Below are 27602 nucleotides of genomic sequence, written 5' to 3' on the forward strand. Positions count from 1 at the left end.
GTCAAGTTTCGTTGCCCAGTAGTCAAGGGGATTGTCTACCTCGGTTGGCAGGGTGCTGTCCAAGTAGGCCTAAGCCTGTTGTTTGAGGTCCTGCTCCAGGTCCACCTGATGCTGCTGCTGCTGCTGCGGCTGGTTAGTAGTTTCCTCACTGCGCTGGTGAAGAAAGCTACTCATCATCGACTGCAGACTGAGGCAGCCGCTGCTGGTGGAGCTGCCACTGCTCCTACCACCCCACCCCTCCCCTGCTGCCATGGCAGCGGAACACGAGCGCACAGGGCCCACAGTGTCTGAGGATGGACGTTGGCGCAGACAGGCAGAGACCAGCTGACTACATAGGTGTTTTTTATAGTACGTTATTTTGGCCTCCCTCTCAGCAGGTGTGAAAAAGGCCACCATTTTTGAACGGTAGCGAGGGTCCAACAAGGTGGACAGCCAAAAGTCATCCCTCTGTCTGATGGTTATTATTCGGCTGTCGCTACGCAAGCAACCGAGCATGCTATGGGCCATTTGTGCCAAGGAATGCGAGGGACTCCCTGCCTCCATCTCCACAGCATACTGCCACGGTGCGTCTAGGTCCTCTGTCTCCTCTTCCTCCTCCTCTACCAGATGCTCCTGCTCCTCCACTCCTGTCCGCTGAGTGGAAAAACCACCCATTTCACTCAATAATTCCTGAGCACCAATGTCCTCCTCTACCTCCTCCTCTTCTTCCAGTCCTGCCCCCACAGGGGCCATGTGGCGTTGAGATCTGTGCGCCACGTCTACCGCACCCTGACCAGCCATTGTTAACAGCATTTGTTCCAGGACGTGCAACAGAGGAATGACGTCGTTCATCCCATAGTCCTGCCGACTCACGAATAGCGTGGCCTCCTCAAAGGGCCTGAGCAAGCGCAGGTGTCACGCATGAGCTGCCAATGGCTGACATCTAAGTTACACAGGGAGTACCTTTATCTGCTTTTAACATCAGGAAATCTGTGATGGCCTTTTGCTGTTCGTAAAGGCGGTCTAACATATGTAGGGTTGAATTCCACGTTGTTGCAACGTCACAGCATGAGGAGTCGGTATAGGGGCCCATGGCAGATTAGGGGCCTGGCAGCAGTTATGGGAGGCCCATAATCTGCCAGCACCCTATGACAAAAAATGGAACACACCAGCAGTGTGAGGAGACCTGAAAGTGGCACATGGCAGAGTGTGGCGATGGAGACAGCAGCAATGGGAGGCCGTACAGGGACCCATGAGAGACTCTGGACCTGGCAGCAGCATGAGGAGGCGGTATATAGGGGCCTACGGCAGATTAGGGGCCTGGCAGCAGCTATAGGAGGCCCGTAATCTGCCAGCACCCTATGTCAAAAAATTCAACACACCAGCAGTGTGTGAGGAGACCTGAAAGTGGCACATGGCAGAGTGTGGCGATGGAGACAGCAGCAATGGGAGGCCGTACAGGGACCCATGACAGACTCTGGACTTGGCAGCAGCATGAGGAGGCGGTATATAGGGGCTTATGGCAGATTAGGGGCCTGGCAGCAGCTATAGGAGGCCCGTAATCTGCCAGCACCCTATGTCAAAAAATTCAACACACCAGCAGTGTGAGGAGACCTGAAAGTGGCACATGGCAGCAGAGTGTGGCGATGGAGACAGCAGCAATGGGAGGCCGTACAGGGACCCATGACAGACTCTGAACTTGGCAGCAGCATGAGGAGGCGGTATATAGGGGCCCATGGCAGATTAGGGGCCTGGCAGCAGCTATAGGAGGCCCGTAATCTGCCAGCACCCTATGTCCAAAAATTCAACACACCAGCAGTGTGTGAGGAGAAATGAAAGTGGCACATGGCAGCAGAGTGTGGCGATGGAGACAGCAGCAATGGGAGGCCGTACAGGGACCCATGACAGACTCTGAACTTGGCAGCAGCATGAGGAGGCGGTATATAGGGGCCCATGGCAGATTAGGGGCCTGGCAGCAGCGATAGGAGGCCCGTAATCTGCCAGCACCCTATGTCAAAAAATTTAACACACCAGCAGTGTGAAGAGACCTGAAAGTGGCACATGGCAGCAGAGTGTGGCGATGGAGACAGCAGCAATGGGAGGCCGTACAGGGACCATGACAGACTCTGGACTTGGCAGCAGCATGAGGAGGCGGTATATAGGGGCCCATGGCAGATTAGGGGCCTGGCAGCAGCTATGTGAGGCCCGTAATCTGCCTGCACCCTATGTCAAAAAATTTAACACACCAGCAGTGTGAAGAGACCTGAAAGTGGCACATGGCAGCAGACTGTGGCGATGGAGACAGCAGCAATGGGAGGCCGTACAGGGACCATGACAGACTCTGGACTTGGCAGCAGCATGAGGAGGCGGTATATAGGGGCCCATGGCAGATTAGGGGCCTGCCAGCAGCTATGTGAGGCCCGTAATCTGCCTGCACCCTATGTCAAAAAATTTAACACACCAGCAGTGTGAAGAGACCTGAAAGTGGCACATGGCAGCAGACTGTGGCGATGGAGACAGCAGCAATGGGAGGCCGTACAGGGACCATGACAGACTCTGGACTTGGCAGCAGCATGAGGAGGCGGTATATAGGGGCCCATGGCAGATTAGGGGCCTGGCAGCAGCTATGTGAGGCCCGTAATCTGCCTGCACCCTATGTCAAAAAATTTAACACACCAGCAGTGTGAAGAGACCTGAAAGTGGCACATGGCAGCAGAGTGTGGCGATGGAGACAGCAGCAATGGGAGGCCGTACAGGGACCCATGACAGACTCTGAACTTGGCAGCAGCATGAGGAGGCGGTATATAGGGGCCCATGGCAGATTAGGGGCCTGGCAGCAGCTATGTGAGGCCCGTAATCTGCCTGCACCCTATGTCAAAAAATTTAACACACCAGCAGTGTGAAGAGACCTGAAAGTGGCACATGGCAGCAGACTGTGGCGATGGAGACAGCAGCAATGGGAGGCCGTACAGGGACCATGACAGACTCTGGACTTGGCAGCAGCATGAGGAGGCGGTATATAGGGGCCCATGGCAGATTAGGGGCCTGGCAGCAGCTATGTGAGGCCCGTAATCTGCCTGCACCCTATGTCAAAAAATTTAACACACCAGCAGTGTGAAGAGACCTGAAAGTGGCACATGGCAGCAGAGTGTGGCGATGGAGACAGCAGCAATGGGAGGCCGTACAGGGACCATGACAGACTCTGGACTTGGCAGCAGCATGAGGAGGCGGTATATAGGGGCCCATGGCAGATTAGGGGCCTGGCAGCAGCTATGTGAGGCCCGTAATCTGCCTGCACCCTATGTCAAAAAATTTAACACACCAGCAGTGTGAAGAGACCTGAAAGTGGCACATGGCAGCAGACTGTGGCGATGGAGACAGCAGCAATGGGAGGCCGTACAGGGACCATGACAGACTCTGGACTTGGCAGCAGCATGAGGAGGCGGTATATAGGGGCCCATGGCAGATTAGGGGCCTGCCAGCAGCTATGTGAGGCCCGTAATCTGCCTGCACCCTATGTCAAAAAATTTAACACACCAGCAGTGTGAAGAGACCTGAAAGTGGCACATGGCAGCAGAGTGTGGCGATGGAGACAGCAGCAATGGGAGGCCGTACAGGGACCCATGACAGACTCTGGACTTGGCAGCAGCATGAGGAGGCGGTATATAGGGGCCCATGGCAGATTAGGGGCCTGGCAGCAGCTATAGGAGGCCCGTAATCTGCCAGCACCCTATGTCAAAAAATTCAACACACCAGCAGTGTGTGAGGAGAAATGAAAGTGGCACATGGCAGAGTGTGGCGATGGAGACAGCAGCAATGGGAGGCCGTACAGGGACCCATGACAGACTCTGGACTTGGCAGCAGCATGAGGAGGCGGTATATAGGGGCCCATGGCAGATTAGGGGCCTGGCAGCAGCTATAGGAGGCCCGTAATCTGCCAGCACCCTATGTCAAAAAATTCAACACACCAGCAGTGTGAGGAGACCTGAAAGTGGCACATGGCAGAGTGTGGCGATGGAGACAGCAGCAATGGGAGGCCGTACAGGGACCATGACAGACTCTGGACTTGGCAGCAGCATGAGGAGGCGGTATATAGGGGCCCATGGCAGATTAGGGGCCTGGCAGCAGCTATGTGAGGCCCGTAATCTGCCTGCACCCTATGTCAAAAAATTTAACACACCAGCAGTGTGAAGAGACCTGAAAGTGGCACATGGCAGCAGACTGTGGCGATGGAGACAGCAGCAATGGGAGGCCGTACAGGGACCATGACAGACTCTGGACTTGGCAGCAGCATGAGGAGGCGGTATATAGGGGCCCATGGCAGATTAGGGGCCTGCCAGCAGCTATGTGAGGCCCGTAATCTGCCTGCACCCTATGTCAAAAAATTTAACACACCAGCAGTGTGAAGAGACCTGAAAGTGGCACATGGCAGCAGACTGTGGCGATGGAGACAGCAGCAATGGGAGGCCGTACAGGGACCATGACAGACTCTGGACTTGGCAGCAGCATGAGGAGGCGGTATATAGGGGCCCATGGCAGATTAGGGGCCTGGCAGCAGCTATGTGAGGCCCGTAATCTGCCTGCACCCTATGTCAAAAAATTTAACACACCAGCAGTGTGAAGAGACCTGAAAGTGGCACATGGCAGCAGAGTGTGGCGATGGAGACAGCAGCAATGGGAGGCCGTACAGGGACCATGACAGACTCTGGACTTGGCAGCAGCATGAGGAGGCGGTATATAGGGGCCCATGGCAGATTAGGGGCCTGGCAGCAGCTATGTGAGGCCCGTAATCTGCCTGCACCCTATGTCAAAAAATTTAACACACCAGCAGTGTGAAGAGACCTGAAAGTGGCACATGGCAGCAGAGTGTGGCGATGGAGACAGCAGCAATGGGAGGCCGTACAGGGACCCATGACAGACTCTGGACTTGGCAGCAGCATGAGGAGGCGGTATATAGGGGCCCATGGCAGATTAGGGGCCTGGCAGCAGCTATGTGAGGCCCGTAATCTGCCTGCACCCTATGTCAAAAAATTTAACACACCAGCAGTGTGAAGAGACCTGAAAGTGGCACATGGCAGCAGAGTGTGGCGATGGAGACAGCAGCAATGGGAGGCCGTACAGGGACCCATGAGAGACTCTAGACTTGGCAGCAGCATGAGGAGGCGGTATATAGGGGCCCATGGCAGATTAGGGGCCTGGCAGCAGCTATGTGAGGCCCGTAATCTGCCTGCACCCTATGTCAAAAAATTTAACACACCAGCAGTGTGTGAGGAGACCTGAAAGTGGCACATGGCAGAGTGTGGCGATGGAGACAGCAGCAATGGGAGGCCGTACAGGGACCCATGAGAGACTCTGGCACTGGCAGCAGCATGAGGAGGCGGTATATAGGGGCCTATGGCAGATTAGGGGCCTGGCAGCAGCTATGGGAGGCCCGTAATCTGCCAGCACCCTATGTCAAAAAACTGAACACACCAGCAGTGTGAGGAGACCTGAAAGTGGCACATGGCAGAGTGTGGCGATGGAGACAGCAGCAATGGGAGGCCGTACAGGGACCCATGACAGACTCTGGACCTGGCAGCAGCATGAGGAGGCGGTATATAGGGGCCTATGGCAGATTAGGGGCCTGGCAGCAGCTATAGGAGGCCCATAATCTGCCAGCACCCTATGTCAAAAAATTCAACACACCAGCAGTGTGAGGAGACCTGAAAGTGGCACATGGCATGAGACACTGTGGACCTGGCAGCAGCATGAGGAGGCGGTATATAGGGGCCCATGGCAGATTAGGGGCCTGGCAGCAGCTATGGGAGGCCCGTAATCTGCCAGCACCCTATGTCAAAAAACTGAACACACCAGCAGTGTGTGAGGAGACCTGAAAGTGGCACATGTCAGAGTGTGGCGATGGAGACAGCAGCAATGGGAGGTCTCCCATTGTCCCAACATGGCCCAAATAGTCCCAACATGGGCCCCCTGGCCACGCTTGACTTTCTGGCCACATAGTCGACATACGGCTACGTTTACTTCCTCGGGCGGCTTGACGAAATATTGCCACACCGCCGAGTAGGAAACTTTGCCCCCGATACTCCTCACTGGCTGACTGCTGCTTCCTCCGTGCACACCGGCACCACTACTGGCCGTGGTGGTAGGCTGCAGTGGAGCTGGTGCTCTACTCCGTGGCCGTTTGGCTCCACTGACACTGCTTCCACTGACACTGCTGCGACCCTGCTGCTGTCTCCTGGGCAACCCACCGACTGTTTCGCTCACTGCCAAGCTGCCACCCTCTTCTCCTGATGATGCGGAAGAAATTGCCTGATGACGACGAGGCTGCCAAGTGCGATCAACCTCCTCATCATCAAGTAGGGTCTCCGCCTCACTACTAGCCCCCTCGGCTGCGTCTGGGTCAGGAGACAGACCTGTCTCCAGACCGGCTACCGGGCCACTCTCCTCGCCACTACTTCTTCGCCTAGCTGCTGAAAAGGCGGATGTCTCCCCCCGTTCCTGACCGCCCTCTGTTAGCTCTTCCTCACTGTACAGTGGGGCTGAGCCCACAGCATGCGATACTTCGCTTGGTGAGGGAACACCAAAGGACAGGGGCAGGTAGAGGACACGTGATTTCAGTGGGCTAGGTCCCGGGCCATGCCAACTAACGTTTGTGTCTGACGTACCCACCGACCGTTGGCTGTAGGTGTCAGAGGTGACCTGGAAAGAGGAAGACGACCGAGCCAACCAATCGATAACGGCAGGGTTGTCGGTGGAGACACGACCGCTGGATGACACCGGGAGCACTGGCCTCTGGCTGCGAATAGTGCTGCCTCGACCCCTTCCTCTGCTGCCACGTCTGCTCGCTCCTAAAACATTGCCTCCTCTGCCACTCCTCTGCATGTTGTCTGACATACTATTTAATTCAACGATTATGTGTCCCTGAGTAACAATTCTGTGTCCCTGAGTAACAATTCTGTGTCTGTGCGAGTAACAATTCTGTGGCCCTAAGTAACAGTTCTGTGGCCCTCAGTAACAATTCTGTGTCTGTCCCTGAGTAACAATTCTGTGGCCCTAACTAAAGTTTCTGTGGCCCTAAGTAACAATTCTCTGGCACTCAGTAACAATTCTGTCTGTCCCTGAGTAACAATTCTGTGGCCCTAATAACGTTTCTGTGGCCCTAAGTAACAATTATCTGGCACTCAGTAACAATTCTGTCTGTCCCTGAGTAACAATTCTCTGGCACTCAGTAACAATTCTGTCTGTCCCTGAGTAACAATTCTCTGGCACTCAGTAACAATTCTGTCTGTCCCTGAGTATGAATTCTGTGGCCCTGAGTAACAATTCTGTGTCTGCGCGAGTAACAATTCTGTGTCTGTGCAAGTAACAATTTTGTGTCTGTGCGAGTAACAATTCTCTGGCACTCAGTAACAATTCTGTCTGTCCCTGAGTAACAATTCTCTGGCACTCAGTAACAATTCTGTCTGTCCCTGAGTAACAATTCTCTGGCACTCAGTAACAATTCTGTCTGTCCCTGAGTAACAATTCTCTGGCACTCAGTAACAATTCTGTCTGTCCCTGAGTAACAATTCTCTGGCGCTCAGTAACAATTCTGTCTGTCCCTGAGTATGAATTCTGTGGCCCTGAGTAACAATTCTGTGTCTGTGCGAGTAACAATTCTGTGTCTGTGCAAGTAACAATTTTGTGTCTGTGCGAGTAACAATTCTCTGGCACTCAGTAACAATTCTGTCTGTCCCTGAGTAACAATTCTCTGGCACTCAGTAACAATTCTGTCTGTCCCTGAGTAACAATTCTCTGGCACTCAGTAACAATTCTGTCTGTCCCTGAGTATGAATTCTGTGGCCCTGAGTAACAATTCTGTGTCTGCGCGAGTAACAATTCTGTGTCTGTGCAAGTAACAATTTTGTGTCTGTGCGAGTAACAATTCTCTGGCACTCAGTAACAATTCTGTCTGTCCCTGAGTAACAATTCTCTGGCACTCAGTAACAATTCTGTCTGTCCCTGAGTAACAATTCTCTGGCACTCAGTAACAATTCTGTCTGTCCCTGAGTAACAATTCTCTGGCACTCAGTAACAATTCTGTCTGTCCCTGAGTAACAATTCTCTGGCACTCAGTAACAATTCTGTCTGTCCCTGAGTAACAATTCTCTGGCGCTCAGTAACAATTCTGTCTGTCCCTGAGTATGAATTCTGTGGCCCTGAGTAACAATTCTGTGTCTGTGCGAGTAACAATTCTGTGTCTGTGCAAGTAACAATTTTGTGTCTGTGCGAGTAACAATTCTCTGGCACTCAGTAACAATTCTGTCTGTCCCTGAGTAACAATTCTCTGGCACTCAGTAACAATTCTGTCTGTCCCTGAGTAACAATTCTCTGGCACTCAGTAACAATTCTGTCTGTCCCTGAGTAACAATTCTCTGGCACTCAGTAACAATTCTGTCTGTCCCTGAGTATGAATTCTGTGGCCCTGAGTAACAATTCTGTGTCTGTGCGAGTAACAATTCTGTGTCTGTGCAAGTAACAATTTTGTGTCTGTGCGAGTAACAATTCTCTGGCACTCAGTAACAATTCTGTCTGTCCCTGAGTAACAATTCTCTGGCACTCAGTAACAATTCTGTCTGTCCCTGAGTAACAATTCTCTGGCACTCAGTAACAATTCTGTCTGTCCCTGAGTATGAATTCTGTGGCCCTGAGTAACAATTCTGTGTCTGTGCGAGTAACAATTCTGTGTCTGTGCAAGTAACAATTTTGTGTCTGTGCGAGTAACAATTCTCTGGCACTCAGTAACAATTCTGTCTGTCCCTGAGTAACAATTCTCTGGCACTCAGTAACAATTCTGTCTGTCCCTGAGTAACAATTCTCTGGCACTCAGTAACAATTCTGTCTGTCCCTGAGTATGAATTCTGTGGCCCTGAGTAACAATTCTGTGTCTGTGCGAGTAACAATTCTGTGTCTGTGCAAGTAACAATTTTGTGTCTGTGCGAGTAACAATTCTCTGGCACTCAGTAACAATTCTGTCTGTCCCTGAGTAACAATTCTCTGGCACTCAGTAACAATTCTGTCTGTCCCTGAGTAACAATTCTCTGGCACTCAGTAACAATTCTGTCTGTCCCTGAGTAACAATTCTCTGGCACTCAGTAACAATTCTGTCTGTCCCTGAGTAACAATTCTCTGGCACTCAGTAACAATTCTGTCTGTCCCTGAGTAACAATTCTCTGGCACTCAGTAACAATTCTGTCTGTCCCTGAGTAACAATTCTCTGGCACTCAGTAACAATTCTGTCTGTCCCTGAGTAACAATTCTCTGGCACTCAGTAACAATTCTGTCTGTCCCTGAGTAACAATTCTGTCTGTCCCTGAGAATGAATTCTGTGGCCCTGAGTAAGAATTCTCTGGCACTCAGTAACAATTCTGTCTGTCCCTGAGTAACAATTCTCTGGCACTCAGTAACAATTCTGTCTGTCCCTGAGTAAAAATTCTGTGGCCCTAATAACGTTTCTGTGGCCCTAAGTAACAATTCTCTGGCACTGAGTAACAATTCTGTCTGTCCCTGAGTATGAATTCTGTGGCCCTAACTAGCGTTTCTTTGTCCCTAAATAACGATTCTGTGGCCCTCATTAACAAGTCTGTGTCCCTGAGTAATGGTTCTCTGTCCCTAAGTAACTTCTCTCTGTCCCCAATTCTCGTTTCTGTGGCCCTAACTCTGTCCCTGTCCCTAGTACAGAGCGGTCTGCCTCTGTTCAATGACTGCAGGCAAATGAAGATTTCCAAAATGGCCGCTATATATACCTCGACCATTACACAGTGCTGGCTGGCTGGCTGCTGATTGGCTGATGCGATCACATGTCGTTGAGGAATGCATTATGGGGCAGCGCGCCTTGTCTGCGCGCCTTCCCCGACATCCCCGCTCCGTCGCCGCACATGTCAGCCGCCATTTTCGGAAAAATTTCGATTCGCGCGTCCGAATTAGGCTGTTTTTCGGATTCGGCACGAATCGAAATTTTTCCGATATTCGACTCGAATTCCACTTCGGATACTTCGATTCGCTCATCTCTAATCTTAACCCTTCTCTTCTTTTTTTCTTCAATAGATTGTCTCTGACAAAATCTCAGCCCTATCCTGCCCCAAACTGGCCACTTCTGTCAACAGTTCACCGTCATCCACCCTGGAGACATTGGTCCCCCTCACTATACATAGAATCACGCCTGACCGCTACAACCCTGGCAAACAGACAATATCGGAAGCCTCAAAAAAAACATAGCCACACTCTTGAGTGTCTGTCCCAGCAAGACTTCAACCAAAAAAATTCTCCCTCCAAAAATACAATTCCTACATCCAGACTGTCAAGCATAACTATTTTATCAGTCTCATTAACACCCTCTCACGCAGTCCCCATCAACTCTCTTCTACCTTTAACTCTCTACTTCTAGTTTACAACAGGCTGAGCTGCCACTTCATTGAGAATAACCCTCTTGATCTGCTTCAGTCTGGATTTCGCCCACAACAATCCACAGAAACTGCTCTCCTAAAACGTACAAATGACTTACTAAAACCAACGGTCACTATTCCGTACTCTCCACTGCCTTTGATACAGTTGACCACCCCCTCCTCAAAAAACTATTTCTTTGGACTCCATAACTGTACTCTCCATTGGTTCACATCTTACCTATCTCACCAAACCTTCAGTGTCACTTACAACTCTACTTCCTCCTCTTACCGTCAGGGTCCCCCACGGTTCTGTCCTTGGACCTCTCCTATTCTCAATCTACACCTCTCCCCTGGGTCTGCTGATCGCTTCCCAATACCATATCTATGCTGATGGCATACAAATCTATCTCTCTACCCCTCAGCTCACCTCATCAGTTTCCTCACGTATCACTGATTTACTAGCAGGCATATCAGATTGGATGTCACACCACTTTTTCAAACGCAATCTATCCAAAACTGAGCTCATAATATTTCCTCCCCCACATGCATTTTCCCCTGATTGTTTCTGTCAAGATGAATGGCACAACTATCAACCTGTCCCCGGATACCAGGGTTCTAGGAGTAACCCTGGATTCTGAACTGTCCTTTCAGGCCCACATCCAATCCCTGTCCAAATCATGCCACCTCAACCTCCTCAACATCTCCAGAATATGCCCCACCTTTTTTTGTATTTCAATGATTTTTATTAACTTTTTTAACAAAGAAAGATTTGAGCAAAAGCCACGTCCACACAGGGGCTATCAATGGCACAAAGTATAAAGACAACAGTGCAAAAAACACATCCATGCAGGGGCGATCAATGGTAAATATGCCCCTTTTTAAACCAATGACACCACAAAGCTCCTAATTAACCCCTTGGTTATTTCTCGCCTTGACTATTGCAACTCCCTCCTCATTGGATTACCTTTACATAGGCTATCCCATCTACAGTCCATCATGAATGCTGCTGCCAGACTGATCCATCTTACCAACCTTTCAATGTCTTATATCCCTCTCTGCCAATCCCTTCACTGGCTTACAGTCACACAACGAATAAAATTCTAAGTCCTAAAAACCACTTACAAAGCCATCCAAAACTCTTCCCCCAGCTACATCACTAACCTGGTCTCAAAATATCAACCAAACCACTCTCTTTAGTCCTCCCAAGACCTTCTGCTTTCTAGTTCCCATGTCACATTCTCCCACGTTCGCCTCCAGGACTTCTCCCGAGCTTCTTCCATCCTATGGAACTCCCTACCACAATCGACTATCTCCTAATATATGCATCTTTAGACGATCTCTGAAAACCCTTCTGTTTAAAGAAGCCTATCCTGCTTCTAACGAATACACTGTTTTTAATTTCTCCATCAGCTCATCCCCAACAGCTATTACCTTTTGTATTACTTGGCCCTCCCTCTTAGATTGTAAGCTTTAACAAGCAGGGCCCTCTGATTCCTAAATTGTATTCTAGCTGCAATGTCTACCTTCATTTTGTAAAGCGCTGCACAACTGTTGGCGCTATATACAATCTGAATAATAATATTATATGTTTGATATAGTTTTGGCAACGCCATAAATTTACAGCACACTGCCCTCTTTGAGCATTTACTACTCTCTATATTATAGCTACCCCATTTTGAACACTACAATCGGGACACTATGTCAGGACACTACGATGCTTCACCTGGATTCTTTGTTAGATCCAATGTATCCTGCTGGGGTATATGTATTTATTTATTTTTTTTTTCACAGGCTTTTAGACAGAAGAGAGATTTACTAGTATTTATACCTGTGTTTTTCCTCTCCTGTTTTGGCAATAGGTGGTCTCAGTGTTTGCCTGATTGGGTCCATGATTAGGGATACCCTTACCCCTCCCTCATTCTCCTGTGACGGAGTAAGGGATTTGATAGGAACGTTGGCATTTGTTTTTTTTATGAGAAATGCATCCTTTTCATCCACTGGTACTACATTGTGAGTATGATGTACAACCTTTGGACTTTGTATTATTGTTTTATCTAGTGTTATGCTGTATGTTCTAAAGATAAATACTTTGATACTAATTTAGATCAAACAGTATTGCAGAGTTATCCCTGAAGAAGGAGCTATTTGTCTCTGAAATGCATCAGCCACTCTACATCTCTGCATATGTAAAATTATGTAGAAATAAATATATATACTGTGTCTGTTACCTAGAAATCTTGCTAAGGTAATTTTTTAATGCTACATATTATGTACACCAAAACATTACATTACATTACATTACATTGAGTTGATATAGCGCCAAAGGGTTTGCTCAGCGCTGTACAATAGAGGGGGGGACAATACATGAAACATTACAGCAACTACAAACAGCACACGAGGGGTTATAGGGCCCTACTCTTTCGAGCTTACAATCTAGGAGGGAGGGGGTAGTGGTACAGGAGGAAGTGGCTGTGGATCCAGGAAATTCCATTCACAGACACAGGAGGAGTGTTCCTGAGGATCTATGGAGGCCAAGGAAGCTGCCATCTTGACCTCTGTTTGATGTGCTGTTGCCGTGGTGCTGCACACATGATCAGGACGTATGAGTGGAGGAGAAGTGGAGACCCTGTGATCCCCTGCTGAGCTACCGAAGGAGAAAGATTGGCCATAGAGGAGATTAAGTAGCCTTTTGGCCCCTTGAGGGTCAGTGCGGGGAGGTGAGCAGGCACTGCTGCCATTTGAGGATTTGTGTGTGTGTGCGCACTAGAAGTGAAGACCACGTTTTTTCACAAGCTACACCTGCATGGACTTTATTTATTTATATATATGTTATATGTATATACATTTTTGGTATATGCACGTAGAAAAGTTTTTTTATACACTTGTTCACTTTTTGAGTTTGTGATCATTTGTTCACTTAATGAGCACCTTTTTATTTATTTATATTCTTCTGTGAATGAGAAGAAGTTTTTATCGGAGGTATTAGATTATTCATCACTGGTGTGTTTATATTTATATATCTATTTAGCATTTCTCACTGATATATTAAGTATTCAGTTTTGTTTCCAGTTATATACACCATTGGTTGGCATGTTCCAGTGATTTACAAGGAATTATTACACTATAGCGCTTATATTCACTGACGGCACCTAATATATGTATTTATTTATTTATTTAATTTAGCGCTTCACTGTTTAAGATATATATTATTGGTTACTGAATGGTTAAGTTTTAAGTGACAGCAGCTGTTTCAGATAGGGATTGTGCCTATATTGAGCGCAGGAGGATACTCTAATACTGATCAAGGAGGTTGTTGTCAGTTAGGTGGGCGCTTAGGCGGTTGTAGACTAAGCGCTCCAGGAGTTTGGAAGTGAGTGGCAGCAGGGAGATGGGTCTGAGGTTGTTTGGGTCAGAGGGGTCCAGGGAGGGCTTTTTGAGTATGGGGGTGATGTGCGCATGCTTTAGGGGGGAGGGGAATACGCCGGTAGAGAGGGAGAGATTGAAGATGTGGGTGAGGGAGCAGATGAGGGAAGAAGGGGGTGACTGGAGGAGTCGAGAGGGGATAGGGTCCAGGGGGCAGGTAGTGAGGCGGGCTTCTGAGAAGACCCTGGTGACTTCCTCAGTGGTAGTAGGGCTGAAGGAGTGCAGAGCTGGTGGGGTTACGGTAAGCGGGGTCTTGGGTGTGGAGGGGGGCAGTGCGGTTGCGAGGTCAGAGGAGGGAAGAGATGAGGGGGAGATAGGGGGGGGGGAGGCTAGGTGGGGAGGTAGATTGCGAGTTGACTATGTCCTGACAGATTGCATCAATTTTGTTGTGGAAATGAGTGGCAATTTCGTGGGCGGTGAGTGAGGTACTGAGTGGAGGAGGGGGGGGGGGGGGGGGAGAGCAGGGAGTTGAAGGTGGAGAAGAGTCGGCGAGGGCAGGAGGAGAGGGTGTTAATCAGGTTTACGAAGTAAGCCTGCTTGGCGGCGTGGAGGGAGGAGGTGTAAGTGAGGAAGGCAGATTTGTAGAGGGAGAATGAACGGGGGGACCTGGTTTTGCGCCATAGTCTCTCTAGCGCACGACTGCGACGTTTGAGGCATTTAGTGTGGTCGTTCTGCCAGGGTTGGAGCGGTCTGGGTTTGATGTAGCGTGTGGTTAGGGGTGCCAGAGAGTCTAGGGTAGCTGATAGTGAGTCGTTGTACGTGTTAGTGGCTAGGTCAGGACAAGACAGTGGAAGGATGCTGTCGTGTAAGCGGTCGGCAGCTGAGTGGAGGGGGGCCGGGTTCAGGTTGCGGAGGTTGCGGCTGGTGATGGTTTGGCGCTCTGGGGGGGGGGGGGGGGGGGGGGGGAGTTAGGTTAGGGGAGATGGAGAACGTGAGGAGGTGGTGGTCGGAGAGAGGGAAGGGGGTGTTAGAGAACTGGTTGAGGGTACAGAGGTGGGAGAAGACGAGGTCCAGGGTGTTCCCAATGACGTGGGTGGAGGATTGAGTGTGCTGTGTGAGCGCGAAGGAGGAGGTTAGGTGGAGGAGTTGGGAAGTAGCCAGGCTGTTGTCATTGATGGGGATATTGAAGTCCCCTAGGATGATGCATTTTAAGTAATCACAATAAAAATGTATTCACATCTGCAATGGTAACCACAGCGGTATCAGTATCAGAGAAGTTGTTAATGCTGGGTACACACTGCTAGTTTTTTTTCTGAAAAAAAAACAAAAAAAAAAAACAAAACAAAAACAAAAAAAAACAGCCCCTTGTTGAACTGGCAAATATTCGGCCCTTGTGTACCCAGCTTAAGGTGGTTCTAAAGGCTTTTTTTTGTTTTTTGTTTTTTTTATATTTCAATAATTTTTATTGGAAATTTTTACATAAGAATACAGGAAATACCCGTATGCAGTAGATAAACATTCTACAGTCATTGATAAAATTGGAGAAAAAAAAAACAAAAAACAGGTAAACAGAACAGAGAGAGAAAAAAAAAAATCATAAAAAGACCAGTGACACAGTAACATATACATTTAAAATGTCAAAGCTTAGAGAGATCAGCTAAAGTACTTTCTACCAAAGTGAGGTGTTCACATAGGTGGGTTTGTTTGGTACCATCTGAGCCAAGGTTGGCTCAAGTACTTTTCTATATCTACTTTTGCTAGAGGCAATCGCAAGTTCATAAGAACAGTGCCTGTGAACTAATGCGATAGCATCAAACGCAGTGGGCGGATGAGAGGTTTTCCAAGATCTAGTGATACTCAATCTAGCAGCCAAAAGAATGTAGGTGACAGAGTGTTTAGCAAGGGGGATAATACTGTCCATATTTAAATTCAGTAACGCTAAATCAGGATTTAGGGGAACAGAGGACCGTGAAACAGCAGATAAAATTTGAAAAATTGTAGACCAGAAGTTGTTTAGCAGCGGACAACGCCAAAAGATGTGAATAAAACTCCCAGGGTTCATGCAGTTCCTCCAGCACAAAGGGGATACGTGGTTATTAAAACGTGCCATTTTAACGGGAGTGAGATACCATCTAAGGGATATTTTTTGTGTTAATTCCCATAGTGTCGAGTAGCAAGTAGCTCGGTAAATTGATTGAAATGCGTGAAGTCATTGTTGCTCAGTATAAATGTAGGCAAGATCATCCTCCCATTGGAGAAGTGGTTTAACCTTAGTAAATGCTTTCTTTTTGTTTAAAATATTGTAGAAAAGTGAAATACTTTTGGTTTTAGTAGTGGAGCGAGAGATATAGTTCCAAGCGGGTTTAGGAAGTTTTTAAAAAGTGGTAGGATTGTTTAGATAGGCAATGGGATATTTTAAGGTAGGTGAAACGTAATTGGGGAGGTAGGTGGAATTCTTGTTGAAAAGACGTGAATGATTTAAGGGAGGAGTCATTAAAAAAATCCTGAATGTATGCTATGCCGCATGCGGACAAGTGGAGTAAAGGAATATCTGGGGTAAGATGTATTAAAATGTGCAAAGGAAGATTGGGCATCACTGCTTGCATGGAAGGACAAGGAGCACAGACGAGAATCCGCCATGCAGAGAAGGTCGCTAAAATAGGCAGGGGGAGAGTGGGTGAGATCGGAATCCCTAGGGATATTCCTAAGAGCCATACACTTAGATTCTCTCCTTGAATGTAGATTCTATTTGACTCCACAATGTAGCAGTAGATGAGGTATTAAACCATTCTTTCAGTTGTGAAAGTATCATTGCTGTATAGTAATCACTAAAGTTAATATATCCAGAGCCTCTTACTGATCTATGTTTTGTAAGTGTTGCATGAGCGCAGCTGGGTTTCTTTCCCTGCCATATGTATTTGTTTAACAAGGTTTGTAAGGATTTGAAGTACGAACGTGGGATAGGAATGGAGAGGGTTCTAAACAAATAAAGCAGCTGGGGAAGAATAGACATTTCAAAAGGCAGCAAGCCTGCCAGCCCAGGAAGGCTCATGTTGTTGTAATGATTGCAATTCTTGTTGCATTTTTGAGAGAAATGGAATATAGTTGGCCGAAAACAGACCTTTAACTGATTTGGTCAGTCGTATTCCTAAGAAAGATATGCCAGAGTTGTCCCAAGCAAAGGGGAATTGATTCTGCAATATATTCCTTGTGATACCATCTAGACCTAGAGCCAATATTATGGATTTGTTCTCATTAACTTTAAAATACGACACTTTGCTGAACCAGTTTAGAGTGCGATATACCTCGGTCAAAGAGGAAGCTGGATCGGAAATGAAAAGGATAACGTCATCGGCAAAAACAAACTTAGTTTGTGGGTGCGATGACCAATAGAGAAGCCTTTTATGTTTGGGTTAGAGCGTATATGCTCCGCTAGGGGTTCCATAAGATTAAAAATTAATGATAATGGGCATCCTTGCCTTGTTCCGTTGGTTATGTGAAGGGGACATGATATGTTCGAGAAATAAACCTGAGCCGAAGGGGTAGTATAGAGGGCTAAAATTGTGCTTAGGATAGGGCCCTGAAATCCAAATTTGAGTAGTACCTGATGAAGATAATTCCAATGGACCCTATCAAACGCCTTCATTGCATCCAGGGATAGAAGCAGAGAAGGCGTCCAAGAGACCTCGGCGTGGTGTATAAGATCTATCAATCGTCTGGTTGCATCCGAGGTTTGACGAAATTTGGTGAAACCAGATTGGTCATGATGTATTAGATGAGCAAGAATATTATTCAATCTAGTCACTATTAGTTTAGCATAAATTTTCAAATCAAGGTTCAGTAAAGAGATTGGTCTGAAATTTTGCAGGGAACTAGGTTCCTTGCCTGGTTTCGGTAGTGTAATTATGAGGGCTTGGAGCATTTCAGAGGGAAAAGATGAAGAGGAAGCGGAGAAGTTGTAAATGGAGCATAGATAAGTTGTTAGAAGAGAGAGGAATTGTTTGTAGTATTCAGCCCTCAGACCATCAGGCCCTGGAGATTTACCAATAGGGAGAGATCGAATTGTGGAGATAATTTCTTGGTGGGTGAATGGGGCATTGAGAGAATTAAGTTGTGTTTCCGATAAGGAAGGGAGTTTGATTTTTTCAAGAAACGTGTTAAATCTCGATCAGAGTTGGTGTATGGAATCATCCAATTTGATATTGTATAGTGAACTGTAATAGGAGCTAAAGGCATCTACAATGTGCTGAGGATTAAAGGTTTTGGTATTCAAAGTAGTGTCATAAAGAAATGGTATTCTGGATTTTATTTTACGGGCTTTAATTTTACAAGATAGTGCTTTCCCTGCCTTATTAGAGGTGGAATAGAAGGTGGCTTGCAGCTTACGTTGCATATGTTCAAAGGAGTCCAATAGGAGAGATCGAAGTTCTTGACGCAACAATGTTAATTTTGATTTAAGAGCTTGGGTGGGCTGTGCTTTATTCTGGGTTTCAATAACTCTAATAGAGTTTAGTAGGAGATCTAAGCATTGTGACTTCTTTTGTTTTTCTCTAGATCCCATTTGAATTAACAAACCTCTAATAAATGTTTTGTGAGAGTTCCATACCACAAAGGGGTCAGGGACAGAGATTATGTTTTTAGCAAAAAATTCAGAAAGAGAATTTGAGAGCTTTGAGGCATACTATGGATGTTGCAATAAAAAGTTGCTGGCTCTCCATACAAAAGGTATTTGGTTGCGAGGGGGTGTCTGTAAGCAATATTGAGATAGGGGCATGGTCCGAGCACGTTATGGTATGGATCTCAGACCTATGTACTTTTCGCAACAACAATTTGTCAAGTAAAATCAGATCAATTCTAGAGTAAGAATTATGACAAGGAGAGAAATATGTGTAGTCACGGTCACCAGCATGGTAACACCTCCACGTGTCAAATAGCTTGTTGGCATGCAGGAAAGATTGAAGAGATGGGGAGTGGTGTTTTGCCGTAGCAGATGAATCCGTCATGTTATCTGGGACAATGTTAAAGTCTCCACAAACTATTAAATGTTCTTGTTGTATTTTCCTAGGTTGACTGATAATTTTGGTGAAGAAGGCGGTGGGTTTCTTGTTAGGTGCATACACATTTATCAGAGTATATGGAACGTTGTCAATCGTACAGATCAGAATAAGAAATCTACCATTAGGGTCGGTGACTTGGTGTAACGTAAATGAAACTGAGTCCTTGATCGCTATCTAGACCCCTCTTTTCTTAGCAGTGAAACAGGCATTGTAAACATGGGCGAAGTTCTTATGTTGGCAATATGGTTGGGCTGAACGGGAAAAATGAGTTTCTTGTATGCATAAAATGTTGCATTTATGGTCAAGTGCCATTTTCCATAATGAGTTCCGTTTTGCAGGATGGTTTAGACCTCTGGCATTTATAGACAAGAGTGAAAGAGGCATTATTGGTGGCGTGAATGTTCATAACAGGAGATCGAGGAGTAATTCACAGGGTGCTTAATAGCAAGATAACTTATGACCGATGGCAGCTGTAGTCCGTGGCAATTGGGGTTTTGACATTTATTCACTGATAATCTTCAAGCCAAAAAAAAAAAAAAAGAAACCAAAACAGTACTGTCACTGGAAAGTAGCAAGGAGTTGTGTACGAGAGTCAGTGAGGAAGTCGAGAGAGCAAATAACCGCAAACAATACCAGAAGCTCAGGTTGATTCAAACTGAGATGCTACAGATCAAACGGGGTGAGATTTACTTAAACAGTAACTTTGAGCCATAGGCCAGAGGGATAACAGCATATTACAAGTGGTGGCCTCTATGTGAAGTCACCGACAATGTCTGCGTCTACCAGGTTGCGGTTGTCCAGGGTGATGTGAAGCATGAGGTAAGGCTGGAATGTTGGACTCTTGGGGTGGGTCCAGTATAATTCCTCATGTATGAAGGAGGTGTAAACCTTTATGGAGGGAGTTGATAGTGTGCACATTGCCATTATGGGAGATCAGCAAGGTAGCTGGATGGCGCCATTTGTATGGAATCTTGTGATTCTGGAGAGCTTTTGTTACTGAATTCAGCTGCCGTTGAAGTTGTAGGGTGTGTTTGGAGAGATCCGAAAACAGTTGGAGATCTGCAAAAGGTGCAGGCAGTGTAGTCATGGATCTAATGGAAAAAAGCAATTGCTCTTTTGCTTGAAAGAAATGTACTCTCATTAATACATCTCTAGGTATCGAATCCACCAAGTGTGATGCTTTAGGAATACGGCTGGTTCGATCAATTGTAAGGTCAAAAGGTGCAGCTTCAGGGAGAATGGCGGACATCAAATTGCAAGCATATGCGTTTAAATCACATTGAGGGACGGATTCTGGGATTCCTCGTAGTTTAACATTGTTACGTCTAGATCTGTCCTCAAGATCCGCGAGTTTACAGTCAGGTCCATAAATATTGGGACATCGACACAATGCTAACATTTATGGCTCTATACACCACCCCAATGGATTTGAAATGAAACTAACAAGATGTGCTTTAACTGCAGACTGTCAGCTTTGAGGGTATTTACATCCAAATCAGGTGAACGGTGTAGGAATTACAACAGTTTGCATATGTGCCTCCCACTTGTTAAGGGACCAAAAGTAATGGGGCAATTGGCTTCTCAGCTGTTCCATGGCCAGGTGTGTGTTATTCCCTCATGATCCCAATTACAATGAGCAGATAAAAGGTCCAGAGTTCATTTCAAGTGTGCTATTTGCATTTGGAATCTGTTGCTGTCAACTCTCAAGATGAGATCCAAAGAGCTGTCACTATCAGTGAAGCAAGCCATCATTAGGCTGAAAAAACAAAACAAACCCATCAGAGAGATAGCAAAATCATTAGGCGTGGCCAAAACAATGGTTTGGAAAATTCTTAAAAAGAAGGAACGCACCGGTGAGCTCAGCAAAACCAAAAGACCCGGAAGACCACGGAAAACAACTGTGGTGGATGACCGAAGAATTCTTTCCCTGGTGAAGAAAACACCCTTCACAACAGTTGGCCAGATCAAGAACACTCTCCAGGAGGTAGGTGTATGTGTGTCAAAGTCAACAATCAAGAGAAGACTTCACCAGAGTGAATACAGAGGGTTCACCACAAGATGTAAACCATTGGTGAGCCTCAAAAACAGGAAGGCCAGATTAGAGTTTGACAAACGACATCTAAAAAAGCCTTCACAGTTCTGGAACAACAGCTTATGGACAGATGAGACCAAGATCAACTTGTACCAGAGTGATGGGAAGAGAAGAGTATGGAGAAGGAAAGGAACTGCTCATGATCCTAAGCATACCACCTCATCAGTGAAGCATGGTGGTGGTAGTGTCATGGCGTGGGCATGTATGGCTGCCAATGGAACTGGTTCTCTTGTATTTATTGATGATGTGACTGCTGACAAAAGCAGCAGGATGAATTCTGAAGTGTTTCGGGCAATATTATCTGCTCATATTCAGCCAAATGCTTCAGAACTCATTGGACGCCGCTTCATAGTGCAGATGGACTATGACCCAAAGCATACTGCAAAAGCAACCAAAGAGTTTAAGGGAAAGAAGTGGAATATTATGCAATGGCCAAGTCAATCACCTGACCTGAATCTGATTGAGCATGCATTTCACTTACTGAAGAAAAAACTGAAGGGAAAATGCCCCAAGAACAAGCAGGAATTGAAGACAGTTGCAGTAGAGGCCTGGAAGAGCATCACCAGGGATGAAAACCAGCGTCTGGTGATGTCTATGCGTTCCAGACTTCAGGCTGTAATTGACTGCAAAGGATTTGCAACCAAGTATTAAAAAGTGAAAATTTGATTTATGATTATTATTCTGTCCCATTACTTTTGATCCCTTAACAAGTGGGAGGCACATATGCAAACTGTTGTAATTCCTACACCGTTCACCTGATTTGGATGTAAACCCTCAAATTAAAGCTGACAGTCTGCAGTTAAAGCACGTCTTGTTTGTTTCATTTCAAATCCATTGTGGTGGTGTATAGAGCCAAAAATGTTAGAATTGTGTCGATGTCCCAATATTTATGGACCTGACTGTAGCTTTAATCCATGAATTATCTTCTTTAACTTCTTCATACGCATCTATTAGGTCATTGATGGTTTCTGCACATTCACCCATTTTATGCTCTACAAATTGGACCCTTTCTCCCATGTTATTTAAATCAGAAGAACATTTGTGGAAAAGAGAAGAAAATTCTGAGATTAATGAGGATTGTAGGGAGAGAAGCATTTCTTTCATGGTACAGTCAATTAGAGGCTGACCAGAGGTAGGGAAAGCTGCTATAGATGAGTGTGAGGCTGAATGGGGATGTGAAGGGTTAATCTCTTGGGCTTGTGCTGATGATACTGATGTTCCAGATGGAAGGGGCTCCAGCCTCATGCGGGCTTTTGCTTGGCTACAGGGACCTGGGCTGTGTGTTTGCAGCGGTCTGGGGAGGACTGTGTGTCAATCACAACAGAAAATTCCTGCTCTGCATCTGGGAGATTAGTGTATGAAGCAGCAGCAGTAGCAGAGGAAGTAGGGACGCCATCTTGGCTGCATTCCTGTCTGTCTGATGTGTGCAGAAAGAATTCAGTGAGCTTAGGAGGACGAAGATCCTCCTTCCTTTTATGGGACATCTCTGCTCCTTCTGGTCGGGTGTCAGTGGAGCTAGGTACAGGGCTGGGAGGAAGGTCAGAGGCTCTCAGTCGCTGTGATTTATCCCTCTGTGCAGTGGAGCTCAAGGCTTAGGCAGCCATCCTCGTTGCCAGCAAGCCACACCCCCGGCGTAAGGTTTTTTTAAGCATGATGGTAAAAAAACCTGTGTGCAGAATCCCTCTCAGTCCCCTCTCCCCCAATACTCACCGGAGCCCCCTCTCGAGCCAGCGATGTGCACTGGAGTCTCAGCAAATGACACAAGGGAGTCCCAGAATAGCTGAGACAGAGGCGGGAGTTACTGGCTCCCACTGCTGTCAATCACAGCCAGTGAGCTAATGAGAAGAGAGAGTGGGCAGGACAGAGTTATGACTCCATGTGTGAATGGACACACTGAGCAGCGAGTGCCCACAAAGCAAGCTGGAGGGGCCAGGAGAGCCTGCGGGAGACCCGAGAAGAGGAGGATCCATGCTGCTCTGTGCAAAACCATTGCACACAGCAGGCAAATATTGACAGGTTTGTTATTTTTTAAATAAATAAATCTTTATAATCACTTTAAGGAATGGTCCTCTTAAAGGTCTCAAAGGGTGACCAAACAGTGAAAACAACCACTTGGAAGAATATGCCAGAGCTACGAAGATTTTTGAGTTGCATTGGGTCGAAGGAAAAAGAAGATGGAAGTCAACAAAAAGATGAGAGGATAGAGGAACAACCATAGGATAAAACCGAAATTATGCATTCTCCAACCTGAAGAGTATATTTTCTCTTGGAACAACAATATATTTTTTCACCATCTGAAAGTGCATATCACTGCCAAGACTCTATTTTGATTTTGGATAGAATGAGGAAGGATTAGAGTAACAAAGAGCATTAAACACCCTCACTTCCTGCTACAGGGACAACAGTTTTACAAGGCAAAGTGAGGGAAAATCTGTACAGGGACACAGACAAAAAGCTGACAGAGCTCCTAGCCATCCCTTCTTTACTATAAGAGAAATGATTTGGTCATTGCTGATGAAGATCTTCCGTTACTTACTGTCAGCTAAAAACCAGTGTCATCGTTGCCATTCCTATTCACCAGTTTCCTCTGTGCAGACACCGATGACACACAACTCCTGTTCTGATATACAGTACACCAAGCTTCCTGATCCACAACACATAGCCACAAGCCCTCCCCAGCCCCTTTTCTACTATGCACCAGAACCCATGATAATCAATGTGCTGCTTTATGATGGCACTGCTACCCAGCCAGCTTTTTATTGGCCTGGCTGGTGAAATATGATTTTTGGTTTACCTGTAAAATCCCTTCATTGAAGTACAACATGGTACACAGAGCAACTTTACCTGAAGGTTGCAGCAGAACTTGTATCTTTATGAATGTAAACAGGGAGAAGAGTGGGATCTCTCTGTCCTGTGATGTACTCTAAGAAAAAGATTTTACAGGTAAACCAAATATTCCAAATTTTCTTTATCATACATCATGGTGCACAGAGCATCTTCATTTCCATAATGATAGAGATGTCCCAAAGCACCAAATAGGAGGGGAGGGCAACATTCCCCAAACAAGAATAGGTTAAAATCTCACGCAACAGCTTGCAAAACGTGCCAACCAAAAGGTAGAATCATCCTCAGTGGCTGTAACAACCACTTGGTAAAACTCAGTAACAGTATCAACGGAGGACCAGGTAGGAGCATTATAAAAACTTGAGCTACTGAAACCCGATGCCGAATAGCCCAGGAGGCACTCCTAGTAGAATAAGCTGTCCCCGAAAAAGGTGAAACATTTCCTTTTAAGCCACAAGCATGAGAAATAGAATTGAAAGCAGTGTTAACCTTCTTGGAGTCCTCAAGAAGCACAAAGAGGGAATCTGATTGCCAAATAGCATCAATAAATTTCAGGTAACAGCTAATAGCATGAACCACATCCAAGGTGTGGAGAGCCTTGTCCCCAGGATTCTGAAGCTTAGGAAAGAAGAACGTTAACACAACGTCCTGCTTAAAATGAAACGAAGAAACCACCTTAGGTAAAAAAAAAGGCAACTAAGGTCGTAAAACCACCTCGTCACTGTGGAGCACCAGGAATGATTCCTTACAGGAAAGGGCACCAATTACAAAATTCTGCAAGCCAAGTAAAGGCAACCAAAAAATACATAAGGAGATTCCTGCAAAACAAAAAAGTACCAAGTTGAGATCCTAGAGTCAAACGAATCTTACCTGGTGAAACAATATAAGTAACTCCTTGTACAAAACGCCTGTACCAAACAGTGTGAGGCCATCAGTCACTAAAAAAGGACTGTCAGGAAAATTTGATAAGTTGATTGTACTTGAGGCCAACCATTGATCCACAATAAGGCCAGAATATAGCCAGCCACATATAGATGAGGGTGAAAACCCCGAGCCTCACACCAGGGAAAAAGATACTTCCAAGTCCTGCTGTAAATCTTTTAGGAAGTTGCCTTCCTAGCCTTCAGCAGCATAGGAATGACTGAATCAGAGACACCCTTGTTCCTTAGGGCCCTGGCGTCAACAGCCATGCCATTAAAGCCAGCAACTGTAAATGAGAATGGGAGATCAGTCCTTGTGACAATAGATTGGGATGATCTGTAAGGGTTCATCTTGAAATTGTCCTGGACTAGGCCAGGGCAATCAGAATCACCATAATTTCTTCCACTTGAATCCGGTGAAGCAGATAAGGTATGAGAAAAACCTGTCTAGAAGATACCAGATAATGGAAGAGTCAGAACCGTGTGGAACAAACTGACCCTCTGACAATATTCTTTAAGGAGGCTATGTTCACATTCCTCCCGACCTGCAGGTATATGGGACCCTGCATGCCCTATATTCCCCCATCTCTGCTGTCTGTGAGACATGGCCTGCTGACAATGACAGGAACCCTTGCTAGTAATATAGTGGTCTGCATCAGCACTGAGGCACAAAAACACAGGTGTACTGGTACCTTTTTTTTTGGAAAAGGACCCAGTTATTCTGCCAGTGCCCAACCACCATCAGGAAGGTAATGAGTAGACTTGATGAGCCAGGAGTTGGCTGTGACCTGTAGTCCCACAGACTGCTTCATCTGCATGTAGCGCAAGATAGTCACCATCAGGAAATTCCACTTACCTTGCACATGGAGTTCGACCAGTGTAGGGAAATGCAGGGGGAGGGAGGAAGCTCCCTGCCTCTTCCTCTTGGCACTCAGCTACCCGTACTAACCGCACGCTCTGCTACTGCTTTCAGGCATGACCTTCAGGGACTTGACAACTCAGCTAAGAATCACTACCGTGGACCTATATAGCACCCTTCTGGTCCACAAGGCAATAATATCATTGCATAGGGTCCAGTTACGTAGGGTTCAGCGCTGACCTATGGGATTACAGGTCATCCCTGTGTGTCCAGTACGAGGTCCAGGTACCATTCATCTGAGCATAGAAAAACCCTAGGAAATGTATCTGTATAAAACTAGTCTCCTCATCCTACAAGGAACCAGTGTGAAGCTATCTATTTTCATGCAGGGAGCTCCACAGACATGACCATCACCCAAAGACACTAGAATAAATTAAAAAAAAAAAAAAATAACTGAAGCCTTGTCTAGGCATTATGCCTAGAAGAGATCTTCCTGTCTTTTTTGCTGTCATCTAAGCAGACCTTTTTAAAGTATGCACTATTAAAGTGTGTTACACTGCACTGCTACCCATGTAATTTTCCTTTTCGGACAAAGTTTCTAATAAATATAGTCAGAATGCCATCCTCACTCACAGTTTTCTTGTGACACCTCTCCATAGCTCTCTGACGGGAGAATTCATCCAGTTGTTTGTCCAATGCTTCCTTTTGCTTGAGCACAGAGGGATCTTGAGAAGCTTTGTCTGTGGAGAAAAACGGTAAATTGTAAGCTCCTGTGGAGGACCTCCTAAATTGTTTTCACGGCCTGTTGCATTAATCCTGCTAGGATTATGGTGTTCTTAATCGGAATTTGTATGAAGGAAACCTTGGCTATGAGCAATATGATGGCTGCCACTGCGCCTCCTGGCACACTTAAAGGCTAACTCAATATTCCATTTCACTGGTAAATCCGAATCTAAATTATAAAAAAGGAGCTGCAACTCCCTATTTTCCAGGGGGGGTTCCTTTCTTTGTAGTGGCTTTGCAGCAGCACATTGTTGCTCAGACTCCATTGTCTAAGCAGCCCCTCCAAAGATAATCCCCGGTCTCCAGTTTCCACCTACTCTTCAGAGACAACCGGTTACTATTCACACCCAATCCATAGAGAACACGATACTATTCATACCCAATCCAGAGACAAAACACTCTCCAGTATCCATAAATTCCTTCTAAATTACACTCGCTCCAGAGAACATATCCCTTCAGGGGAAAAGTTTACTTTTCTGTGTCAATGGCTCCTCTGAATACAATCCTCACTCTCCAGTGCTTTTTTTTATTTAAATACAAAATCCACTTTATGATAAACATCATAAAAACAAAAATGCATCCCACATCCATCCACTCCCCCTACCACTAACCACCCCCTTTGTCTTCCCACTCTTTTCATTTAAGTCTTGATCTTCTGGTATATTCCTTGTCAATTTATCTACCCCCTTATCCAGTTCCTTCTCTTTTATCCTTCTCCATACTTTTATTCCTTTATTTACACTCCAACAGCTTCTAAAAATCTTTTGGATAATTTAAAGTCATCCCAACTTCCCAAAGATTTGTTAAATGTTTTGACTTTATTCTCATCTATATGCTGTAATTCCTCCATCACATACAGTTGCAAGAAAAAGTATGTGAACCCCTTGGGATTACATGGAGTTTAGCATGAATTGGGCATAAAATGTGCTCTGAATGTCATCTAAGTCACAACAATAGAAGAACACAGTCTGCTGAACATAATACTACACAAACATTAGATGTTGCCATGGTTTAATTGCACATAACATGTAAACATTCACAGTGCAGGGAGGAAAAAGTATGTGAAGCCCTAGCTTAATGACTTCTCTCAGAGCTAATTGGAGCCAGGAGTGAGCCAACCTTGACTCCAATCAGTGTGATGATATTGGATGTGTTGCTGACAGCTGTCCTGCCCTTAAAAAACACACACCTGTTTTGGGTTTACTGGTTTCAAGAAGCACTGTCTGATGTGGACCATGCCTCGCAGAAAAGAGCTATCAGAAGACCTACGATCAAGAATTGTTG

At 46.2% G+C, this 27602-nt stretch overlaps 2 protein-coding genes across 2 annotated transcripts in view; both read right to left on the reverse strand.

Moving 5' to 3' along the window:
- SETX (senataxin) overlaps positions 1-27602 on the reverse strand; it is a 256689-nt gene that overhangs the window by 47948 nt on the left and 181139 nt on the right. Inside the window, exon 16 of the mRNA XM_089675124.1 lies at positions 26169-26275. Within this exon, the coding sequence (XP_089531250.1) occupies positions 26169-26275 (107 nt within the window). The remainder of the gene's footprint in view (positions 1-26168; positions 26276-27602) is intronic.
- Positions 19291-22157, reverse strand: LOC149463561 (uncharacterized). Its single transcript, XM_089675308.1, has 2 exons — positions 21817-22157; positions 19291-20175 (listed from the first exon to the last, which is right to left on the reverse strand). Exons 1-2 carry the CDS (start codon positions 22155-22157, stop codon positions 19686-19688), a joined length of 831 nt encoding a protein of 276 aa, XP_089531434.1. The 3' UTR covers positions 19291-19685.

This window comes from Staurois parvus, unplaced genomic scaffold (genome assembly GCF_062004578.1).
Source record: "Staurois parvus isolate SC_StPar_1 unplaced genomic scaffold, SC_StPar_1.0 ptg000154l, whole genome shotgun sequence".
NCBI lineage: Eukaryota > Metazoa > Chordata > Amphibia > Anura > Ranidae > Staurois > Staurois parvus.